This window comes from Danio rerio, chromosome 1, assembly GCF_049306965.1.
Source record: "Danio rerio strain Tuebingen ecotype United States chromosome 1, GRCz12tu, whole genome shotgun sequence".
In the NCBI taxonomy this organism is placed as follows: Eukaryota; Metazoa; Chordata; class Actinopteri; order Cypriniformes; family Danionidae; genus Danio; species Danio rerio.
The window spans coordinates 44,585,030-44,597,374 of NC_133176.1; the positions used below are offsets into that span (position 1 = coordinate 44,585,030).

Here is a 12,345-nt window from a genome sequence, read left to right on the forward strand (position 1 = left end):
TTAGTTTGGAGGTTGAATTCTGTTTTTAGTTTTTCATCATAATTCTATTTTAATGTTTTGTCAATTTGTTTGTGAAGGTTTTGTTTGGGGACGGGTTCGGTTTGAGTTTTCTTCAGTAGTTCTGATATGAGTGTGTTAAGAGGATGAGACACTGTAGGTTTTTCATTCGCCAGAAGGGCTTTTTATTGAACAGACTGGGTGTCAGAATGATGCAGGTGCTGCCAGAACTTAACAGCTCGTTTCTGAATTTCCAGGTTTAGCGAGTATAAACCCAGTTCAGCCCTGCAGGCAATGTTAGAGGTGTGTCTCTCTCTCTCCTCTCTCTCTCTCTCTCTCTCTCTCTCTCTCTCTCTCTCTCTCCCCGTATGCACTGGACACTTTATTTAAACTCCACCTTACAAGGACTCAATAAGGAAAACAATGTTCGCTTGTGAATGTACCACAAATCACATTCCACTAATCGTTTTTTATAAACCTTAAATACCACCTTTGCACAATGTCTTGCATGATATTGGTATGTCTTATAAAAAAAGTTTGTATAATCTGTCTTAGGTTATGTCTAGGCCCACACGGAATCTGTGCGTGCAAAAATCTGCAGATTTTTAGCCCATCATTTATTTACTTGTGTATTTAATATTGGAATTATTAAAATTGTTATTATATTATAATATTGTTAATATTATTGACTAATATGAAAATGTTTGTATGATTTATTTACAATACAGGTTGTAAAGTAATATTTTCTGTCTTTTAGATGATATATTATATGAGAGACTTGTTTTGTTTATCAAATAAGTGGATCTAATTGTATTTGCATTGTAAACATTAAATACAAGTTAAAAATGTATTGTTTTTATTTAAAATATTAAGTTATTAGTTGTGATAATCCCAAAATAATTCAGCATAAATCTGTTCATTTTTTACAAAATTCTCTGCAGAAATAGCAAAAAATGTCATCTGATTCCGTCTGACCTCAGTTATGTCTACAGTTTAAGTATGTATAGCAAATGCAGAATTAGTAGATGGTCAGGTTACCACTCTGGTATATCTATACTGTAGGTTTAAGATAGGTCTTTCGTGCAGTGTTGTGTACATAATATAGTTATATTTATGCCTATTTATATGTCATATGTGACACAACATTTCGTCCCATTGTATGTTCACACATGCAGCGAGATAACAATAAAACTTAATCTGACTTGATTTAAGAGTAACAACAGCCTAATCTGTAATGTTGGATTCAATCTAGACCTTTTTTTTGTATGACTTTAAATAGTTAGTCTAATTAATGTATTCAATTGAACACAGCTCCTGAACTAGATCAATGGCATTGACTTCCTTGACATGTTTCTATGTATTAAATATTTATATTACATTATAACATAATTTGTATTGTTAACATTTGGATGTTTCAGTGCATATTTTTTTAATGGAAATTTGATTGTGTTTTTTCCCCAGAAATTAAAATATAGGCTGCACGGTGGCACAGTGGGTAGTGCTATCACCTCACAGCAAGAATGTCGCTGGTTCGAGCCTCGGCTGGGTCAGTTGGCGTTTCTGTGTGGAGTTTACATGTTCTCTGTGTTGGCACTTTTCTCCAGATGCTCCGGTTTCCCCCACAGTCTACAAGCATGGTGTATAGCTGAATTGGGTAAGCTAAATTGTCCATAGTGTATGTGTGTGAATGAGATTGTATGGGTGTTTCCCAATAAGGGTTGCACCTGGAAGGGTATCTACTGTGTAAAACATATGGTGGATAAGTTTGGGGTTCATTCCTCTGTGGCAACCCCAGATTAAGAAAATGAATGAAAGAATTTATTAATATATTTGGCCAATTAACTGTTAGCCTGAGCCATTAACATGACATGCAGTAATCTATTGTAGTTGTGGTTTTATGTAACATGTATATATTTTAAATAGAGTTCTTATTTCTCATATATTTTGTATTCTATTAAGGAAAATACAATAATTTAGCAGATTACAACATATCTGAAGGAAACCACTGTGAACAACATTGACTTTTTATATATAGTCAATCAAGTTAAGGCTAGCTTCTCTTGCAGTCACAGTCAGTGTGTAGCCAAATTATCTACTTAAGGTATTGCTTTCTTCTTTCTTTTGCAGCACAAGCCATCATATTGTTGATTGCTTGTCTGCAATATACATGAAAAAACATGACCAACCAAACAGGTTTTATTCTGGGTGTATTAAAAATCAGTGATGTCTGATTTGTTCATTCCTTTGAATCATATCTTTTAAATGAATCATTTGAACAGCTCGCAGTCTGAAGGAATTGTTCATGAATTCTGAATCAGACTCGTCCAATTATTGAACCAAGGGCTGTTTTCTGATTTCCGAACACTAGGCTACAGCAAAATGATACTCCTCCATTACAAACAATTTAATAACATTATATCCTCATATATTATGTATGATGTATAATATTGCCTAGTCATATTAAAGATGATTTATTTAGAAAGATATTTTTGAATGTATCATAGTGATGACATACAGACATAGGCCTACATGCACACACATATATGCATATTTGAATAACAAAAATCCAAATAGGCCTATATACTTAATTGACATAAAAACTATTATGATACTGTGAAGTCATACTTATTTTGTCAAATACTGTTTTTTTTCTTTTTTATCTAAGTAGTATGCAGTTTCAGATGAAGCCAGTTGATGTTTCTGAATTATATACTTAGTTTGTGATCAAATGTGATCAGAGTAGTATGAACCAATCCTAGTAGGTCTGTTTACAAAACACAAGCATGTATTCAATGGACACTATACTCATTCACATACCCATATTCATCTTAATTATAAATTATTAATATTATTTGTAGTGTCATCATGTCATTTTCATCCTCTTATCAGGGGCCGGGTCGTGGGGGCAGCAGTCTTAGAAGAGAACTCCAGACTGCGCTTTCCTCAGATACTTCCTCCAGCTCCTCCGGGGAGAGGGGCGTTCCCAAGCCAGCCGAAAGACATGCCAAGGGTCTTCCCAGAGGCCTGCTCCCGGTGAGACATGTCTGGAACACCTTCCTAGGTAGGCGTCCTAGAGGCATCAGAAACAGATGCCAGATCCACCTCAGCTGACTTCTCTCAATGTGGAGGAGCAGCAGCTACTCCGAGCTTCTCCCGTGGACAGATCTCCTCACCCAAATAATCACTTAATTAATTAAATAATGTTTTATTTCCACATCTGAAAATAATAATAATAAAAAAAACGTGTTATACAAAAATAAAACCAATTCACCTGCATTATGTTTGCCTAAGCTATTTCGGATTCACTCTTGAGGGGTTCAACTGTTCAGAAGAATCGATTCTGAGAAATGATTCCTTTCAGCCTTCGTAAGGCATTACTCACGCTCACATTAATGCTGGGGAGGAGGAGGAGGAGGTGGTGTTGGGTGTCACTTTTTCAAGTCAGTGCGACGCACACAAAACCACCAGCGGTTCACCAGAGAAGAATTACCGGAGAAGTCTACATGATTTTCGAGAAATCACAATCGGAAATCCTCGTGCCTGAAGGAACCACTGAGAAGGAGAAGAAGCACAAACTGAGCTAACACAGCCAAAGCCGAATGTGTAGAATAAGGAAGAGGAATATTCGTCTGTTGACTGTTTGTTGACACTCGTGAGGAGTTGTCGGGATCTCTTACGTCCAGACATGGGGAGACGGAGATTTCTTTCCTGATTCTGCGGTCTCTCGCGTAAGCGATTCCTACGTAAATGTGAGTGAACCTGCAATTTATTACTTATAAATGCAAGGAATCAGAATATACACGCTCCATACACATCCTCGTGTGTGTCTATCGATCGATGTTACACAGGCAGGCGTCACGAAACATTACACGAGCAAAATCGGTCCTCCTGCGTTCACAAAATCGGTTGTTGAATTGAAGTGATGCCTAACTAGTTTTCTGATGCGCTTGTAGGGACACGATGTTGCTGGCTTCCGCCGTGGTGGTCTGGGAATGGCTGAACGAGCACGGGCGCTGGCGGCCCTACAGCCCGGCCGTGTCTCACCACATCGAGGAGGTGATAAGAAGCGATCCCCGCGGCGGCAGCGTCGTCCTAGGCCAAGCTGACAGCCGCCTGTCGCCCTACATCATTGATCTCCAGTCCATGCATCAGTTCAGACAGGACACCGGTAAGATGGAGATCAGCAGCGCATCAGTCTACCTGTGGCAAGCCAATCTAGCATTTATTCTGCAGAACCAATAGATTCTGTCTCTGCTATGTTCCTGCCTTATTGATGTATTATTGAACATTAATGACTATGTCATGAGTTGAAGCACCTTATTAGAGAGTTATTTTTATTTATTATGGAATATAAATGAGCCGTTCTGGGTAGTGCTTGTATGTTGAGTCAAGAAAAACAAGTTAACAGTTGAAATGGACTCTGGTTCCTTACAGACTGTTACTGTTAAATGAGATTGGAATATATGATATATGACATGATTATGATTTAATAGATCTTTCTCACATAAGTTTCTGAGGAAGTTACTGTTAGAGAAGCTGTGGAGATGATGTTGAAAACACCTCATGCACGAGCATCATGCATGCTTGAGTTTATATGTAGTAAACGTGCTATTCAGTCACACAGATATTCTTTTTGCAATACTTTTTATTTATTCATAGAAAATCTGCAGAATCATATTTCACAATAAAGCTAATTCTGTATTAATTATTCAATTGTACAGTTCTGTTGTAAAACTAAAGATACGTAAAGATACCTTTAGAAAACTAAAGGTACTGTCAGTTACTCTGTTTTCCATTGCATTCTGGATAATTAGTAATTGAAATGCAGATATTAGCAACAGATAGTTAGGTTTGTGGATTTAAAATACATAGTGTTAAAATATTTTTTTTTATCAGTTATAGATTTGTTTTAATCACACCTGAGAGGCTCTTCATCATGTTAGGATGTCTTAACAGTTTTTCTACACATCACAGTGCAAGAGCATGTTCCTTCATAATGCAATTATATAATGAGATTTTGCCAATATTGTGACTGCGAACTTTACCACTTAACTTTACCTGTTACATCAGCATGTAAACCTAACTGTGCACAGTTAGTTATGTTATAGAGTTTGAGAATAGTGTGTACAATAATAACCAGCATCAATGTATGAACACATGAGTGTTAGTGAGAGCTGTTATTAATTAGTGTTAAACAGTTATTGTTATAATTATGAGCTGTGTTTTACTATTAATTAGTTAAGTGTCATAACAAAGTATAGTTTAAGTACTGCCAAATCCCTTTATGAATGTGCAATAAGGCTGCATGAAAATGTAGTCTTGAATTATGTCCACTTTCTGCTTGTGCAGCTGTTGTTTTGAATTCAATGTCAGAAAAATGTGTTCAGAGATATAAACCACACTTAACATATCTTTTATTATACAGCAAAATAAGAGTTTAAAAACTAAATTTTAGCATAACCATACAAAATGTGGCATTATAGTATATAAAGATTAAATGATGCCAAGCTGGTTAAAAATTAGGAAATGTTGCAAATCCGATGTGGCGCATTTTGTTCTAATAATTCAATGGATTCATTCAATTAAATTCAATCCCCTTATACTATGATTACTGCATCTAAATTGTCATATTTTGTAGAATACTTTTGTTCATTTTTGTTCTTCAAACCCCTCCTGTGTGTAGGACTTATCTCATCTAAAGATAAAGATCTCTTACACATCTCATCTATCTGTGGGGTCTTAAAATGTCTTAAACCTCAAAAGCTGAATTTTAGACCTTAAAAAATCCTAAATCTACTGAAATGTTACCTAAATCTTGTTTTAATACGTCTTAATTTTTCTTTGTTCATGTATAGCTACCCAATCTAGCCATTAAGACCCATACAATCACCAACAATCCATCGTTAAACGTTTAACTTATTATTTAAAAATTGCATTTAATTACTTTCTTACCGTAACATTTGCTTTAAGGTTCTCCATTTATTGACTGCTGAGGATACTGACCTGACCTATATATTTTATTTTATTATTTAATTTTTATTATTGTAGACGAAAGGAGTTGACAGCTATGTATTGTTCTATTTTTGGTAAGTGTTTGTGAATATTTGAAAATGAATAAAAATATTCAAGCTAAATTATTATTATTGTATTATTAAATGTATTAATTTGTAAAAAAAAATTTATAGGGCAAGAGAAAAATAAAATTTCATTCATAATGGTCTTAAATGTCTTAAAGTCTTAAATATTACTTAGTGAAACCTGCAGGAACCTTGATCTAAAGTATTTAATTTCTGTTATGATTTTTGACTTCTGTAGACTGAAAATAACAAATTATTTGCCATAGTAATATGGAACTGTAATGAACATAACATAACTTTTTAAAGTGATTTAAAGTGATGACAAAACAGGTCTTATTACACACATTTTAAGATTATAAGGTTGAACTGCAATAAATTGCACGAAATGCCATCAATCTACACAGATTTCCCAGTATTTCTCTGTCGGGATTTTACAGTAATTAACCCCAAAAAAAGCCAGAGCAAAGCAAACACTACCAGTTTCTGTGGTATAAATACAGCACTACAAAATACAAAAAAGAGAAATTGACTCAGAATGTCACTTACCTGATTTATAATGATTTGTTCAGCTGTAGTTTGAAACTTGCACTAAGAAAATGCTGTTTTTCTCCCCTAAGGACTTATTATGTGGTTTCTGCCACCATCTTATGGCGTAACGTCACTTTCTTTGATCTGCTCAGACAGGCTGATGGCGGCCGATGCACTAAATCTGATGCTCCAAAATGAAAAATATTTTAAGATAGGCACTATCCTTATAAATAAACTGCATAGTTGCAATCTAAACAGCTCCATTCTTGACTAAAAAAGCCTCAAAAGTACATTATGTTGTCTAACTGCTGCATTATTTGACAAACTATAGAGTGTCCTCTGCTGGTCGCTGTATGTGGGCGGACTAATACACAAGGGCGATGGGTGAAGAGGCGGTACGAGTGCTGTTATTTACAGAATATTGCACGGTTTTCAGCCAATTAGATTCAGGAACCAGACAGAACTGTTGTATAAAAATATATATTATACATTATACTATGAAATCAGAGCTTTAATTGCCTAATTGCTATTTTATTTAGGAATTAGTTTTTATAATAGAATTTGTTATTGTCACAGTGCAACCGAATGAAAGTGACCGAACAAAAAAAATAACAAGTTAGGATATAATGTTAACTATATTTTTCACATATCTAAAAGTTTTGATGCCTCTTTTTGGCTGGACATCACAAATGCTCTTTTGAAGACTACTTTGAACCTTCAATAGAGGTCTGTTATGAAGTCCTGTGTTATTAAGGACACTGATTAACATGACTCATTGCACATTCACAGGGCACAACCGCCTGTCTATCCCTGTGAATAAAGCACATTAGTGTTGTTAATCTAAGGCATAACGACAGTCATAACTACACAAATCTACTGTGAATAATGGTTTACAGAAACACACCCAGGGAGCTCCCAGAAATCATACTTTACTTACACCCAAATTGTTTCGAATCTCAGAAAATTCTCAGGGAACGTTTTGCCACTGAACAGTAGTTTAGTGACATTTTGCAGTCCTTGTCGCTTTGTCAGGACTCGTCCTAAAAAACCTGCAAAGTAACTTTTTCAAACACACTTGCACAAAGAGAGAGCAGTTTCACAAAGCATTACCCCGGGAAATGAGCACACTTCCATGTGAAAGAGCGAAACTGATTGAGGGGGAAAGAAAAGGGGAGTGGTTGTATTGTGCAACAGGCTAGAATGTAGTTTCATCAACTCTGGGCCCCTGGGGTACTGTCAGTTACTCTGTTTTCCATTGCAGTCTGGAGATTAGTGTAACACACACACATATATGCGCGCACAGGGCAGGATTGTGTTTCTCCTGGTCCAATGACTCTCACATGGTTAGGCTGAAGAATTGAGGGAATGTAAAAATTTCTTTCAGGTTGATTATTTTGTGAATTCATCCCTCCGTCCCTTACACTAACATTATCATTCAGGAGTTTAAACTGATGAACTTCTCTAGCGTATTTTTCTCTTTATGATCACTGAAGCTGCATTTAATTTTAATAAAAGTTAAACAGTAAAGTCGTAAAAGTATTAAAGTTGTTTTCTGTTTTAATACAGTTTTAATAGTAATTTATCTATATGATGGCAATGCTGAATCATTAGCCTCTTAGGCCATTTTACAGTGTAATTTAGTTTGTCCTTTCCCTAAACCATTTGACTTACTAAGACAATGATAGTATGATATAAAGTCATTATAAAAGACTATAAAAATGATATAAAATGATATCATTAAATATTTTAAGCATTTAGCTTGTAGTGTTGTTGTTCAGCTTGCTTTCTCCCAGTGCACGTTTCAGCAGCAATGTTTATCTTTAATTTTTTACTGATTTTCACATCTGAAACTTATTTCAGACTCGTATTCTTCTCTTTTTGTGGATTAACGCTATAAGGAGTCTTTGTGCGCCTCATTTGGGTTATGGGACAACCCCCCATGGTGTGAGATGACCCTAATTCTATTGGAGGCCCCCTCTTGGCATAATGAATGTACTCGTTTTTTTGTAAATTTGTCTTTTGCAGATCTTTTATTAGGGCTGGGCGATATAGCAAAAAAAAAAATCATGATATCATGTTTCATATCATTCGATATCAATAATTAGTGAATATTTTTTTACCTATACATTTAGGAATATTAGGATTTTTTTAATTTGACCACTGTATTTTAATTTACCATCATTACTAAGACAAATACTTTTAATAGTCAAAAACAAAAAAATTTAAACAAAATATCTAATCCATCCTAAAATAAACATAAGTGTTAAAGAGACTATTAAACTTGATAAATAATATGTTACAAAGTGTGTGCAATGGCAACGCTGAACAGTCAAAGCAAACTTTAAGGTGTGAATAATAATGATACAGTAAACCTCAAACAAAACAAATGATGATAATCAAATCTGAACTTTCAAATTAACTAATTATCATTATTCAAATACATACTGCAACATTACTAATTGTGAAGTTGGGTGACTATATTATCCCTATGCTAAAAAATCTTTCAGATGGGGAGCTAGTAGCTGGGATCCACAAGAAAAGAAACCAAAAAGTCACTCTGGCGACAGCCTTACATCCTTTTTTATTTACAATCTCCTCACTGCTGCTATACGGCACTCATTATTGCATGTGTTGTTATTCTGACCTGAAGTGACAAGCGTGTACGGATGGATTCCTTGACCATTACATTGGACTTTGCGCTTGCGGTCCTCTGACATCTCTCATAACTAGGTGACCATCGTTTTCTCAGAGGATGACAAACGGAGAAACCAATGCTGCAGCTCCGATGCCAGTTTATGGAGAATAGTAAAAACTGCTGCAGTATTTGGGTGCGCTGTGTTTGCCTTAGGCAGTGGTGTAAAGTAAATAATTACAATTACTCAAATTACTGTAATTGAGTAGTTTTTCTCAGGAATTGTAATTTAGTGAGTAGTTTTTAAAAAGTGTTCTTTTACTCTCCCTTGAGTACATTTTAAGTGCAGTATCTGTACTTTTACTCCAATACTTTCCTTCAACCTGCAGTCACTACTTAATTTTTTCTTGTCTAAGGGGATTAGAAAGTTCAGTCCTGTGATTCCTGTCCGGTCAGATCGCACATAGAATGTAAATCACATCATCATGGACTACCTCAAGACATGGGCGCTTTATAAATTCAGCAAACTGTTTGAAAGCACTAAAAGTGTCCAAGAAGACGTCCTAAATCTTTAAACGCAGTGACCCAGAGACTGTTTAGATGCATGTCACTGATGAGAAGATGACAGATGTTTACTGTATGATGACAGCCAGCAAACACAAGACGTCAACATGACGTCAAATTGACGTTGTACCCTAACATCATGGGGACATTGCATTTTGTTTGAATATGAAAATCATGTTGACATCAGAACTTAACGTCAGGCCAATGTCCAACCTAAAACCAACCAAATATCAACATCTAATGATGTTACAGCTTGATGTTGTGTTGAAGTTACCACAACGTCTATCACACTTTGGATTTTGGTTGCCATACCTGACGAATAAATGTCTGTATTTGACATCAATATGACGTTGGTTTAAGATGTTGGCTCAACGTTGGATTTTGGTCACTTGACATCACATTCGGAAAAGTTAGATGTTTTTAACTAGGTGCGACTGGAAAATGCACGCAGTTCACGGGCACGCAACTTGCACAACTTTTGTGTGTTGCTCCCATATGCGCATTGTGCAAGTCGCATGCCTACATTGGAAATGACAAATTTACACCCTAAGCTTATTGGAACTGTTTCCAAGGCGTGTGCTCAGCAGCCACATTTTAACAAAACTATAGCCTTCTTACCGAAACTACATACCAAATCTTTTTTTATCTATATTGACAATATTGGTCAGTCAATAAATATCGATATCGATTTTATCGGCCAGCCCTACATTTTACAGACTAAAAATGAGTTTCCACTGAAATTTCTCTTAACCATGTATCACCTTCAAGAATTCTAAAATCATTTACTAATTCACAATTATCAGAATGTGATGTAAATTTATTTGTATGACAGAGCAAAAGTGTCAATCTAAAGGAAGTTTTTTTCAGTTCATTAACTTTCGTCTTATTCTGTGTGGAGTTTGCATGTTCTCCTGTGTTCGCGTGGGTTTTCTCCGGGTGCTGCGGTTTCCCCCACAAGTTCAAAAACGTGGTATAGGTGAATTGGGTAAACTAAATTGTCTGTAGTGTATGCGTGTGAATGAGTGTGTAGGTTTCTCAGTGATGGGTTGCAGCTGGAAGGGCATCCGCTGCGTAAAACATATGCTGGATAAGTTGGTGGTTCATTCCACTGTGGGGACCCCAGATTAATAAAGGGACTAAGCCGAAAAGAAAATGGATGAATGAATGAACTTTCATCCTAAAAGCTTCCTCCTCATTTGTCACAAAATAATGGTCTTTTTATTTTACTTTTGCACCAATGACCTGTTGTAAAATCTAGAACTATAATCTAGAAACGTTAAGAGAAAATATTTTAGCAGAAGAAAATTGAGAGAAATGTTAAAAAAATCTAAATATTCCTCTAGAAATGCCCACCCAGAATCACATTCAATCCAGTGCTCCTTTAAACGCTTAGCACAGAGGTCGATTAATAATACACCATGAAACACGTGCTAGAGCTTTTAATGGAACAATGTTACATTTAGAATTCACTGTATTTATCGTATCCGATAAATTCCATTCATTTTTTAAAAGAGGATGGAAGAAAGTTGTTCGTTTGAAAGAGGGAAAGGAAACAGATATGGGGGCCACAATGGAGGCAAAGAGCCAGCAATAATGGAACAGATGGACAGTCCTTGTACACCTGCTGTAGGGCTTTGTGCCCCTGCAAAGGTCCTGGGATCCTTAACCCAATGTCACAGTTTATGATCTGCTGAATCACAGCCATTTACTCTCACTCGCATACTAGCACAAGCTTGCAAACTTAAATGCTAGCAGTATGATTGGCATGTGAAAGTGGTAAGGACCATCTGTTACCGTGACCATATTTTTGAGAGGAGTCATATTAATATCTAGTTTTATCTGGACTGTAAAATTTCGTTTTCATCATGTGACATTGAAGAATGGAATGACGGATGCTGAAAATTCAGTGGTGCCAGCACAGAAATAAACCACATTAATTATATTTTGTTACTTTTAAATGATCGTTTTTATTCATCAGTGTCTACAAAGTAACAGACTCCTTGCTTCATAGTAAGATGATGTTCGTTCCATATAAAGACATAGTTATACACAAAATGTGAACTTTTTGTGCTCATGTTGTTGTTTTTCAGCCTATTGTATTCACTGGCCACAGAACAAACCACATTTTCTAAAAGCGGCCCCTGAAATGCATAATTTATGTGTTCCTGTCTAAAGGCTCATACACCATTACATGCAGTAAATACCTTATAGGCTTGTGTTTATCATTATCTTGACTATAATTCAATGAATTAACGATTTAACCCTTTTACTGCCTCATAGAGAACATTTTTTAGGAATTGCATTTCTTAACTCCTAATGTTGCTAGTTAACACACTCGATGCATTTTTTAACACATACCATAACTTCTAAAATATCAGTTTCTATCAAATGGTAGATATGTCAGTTTATGGTGAAAGCACTAGAATTAATACATACACCAGAAAATATGAAGTGTAAGACCAGTTTATTTAAAAATTATTAAAAATAAATCATTTTCAAATGCTAAATCATCTTTATTTTTTGAAGTATGCCATAAAATATTTCATA

General features: G+C 35.5%; 1 protein-coding gene across 1 annotated transcript in view; it reads left to right on the forward strand.

The window, feature by feature from the left end:
* The first annotated feature begins 3,440 nt into the window (after positions 1–3,440).
* dtx4b (deltex 4, E3 ubiquitin ligase b) overlaps positions 3,441–12,345 on the forward strand; it is a 32,672-nt gene continuing 23,767 nt past the window's right edge. Inside the window, exons 1-2 of the mRNA XM_002660524.7 lie at positions 3,441–3,746; positions 3,951–4,165. Coding sequence (XP_002660570.1) covers positions 3,745–3,746; positions 3,951–4,165 — 217 coding nt within the window. The 5' untranslated portion in view covers positions 3,441–3,744. The remainder of the gene's footprint in view (positions 3,747–3,950; positions 4,166–12,345) is intronic.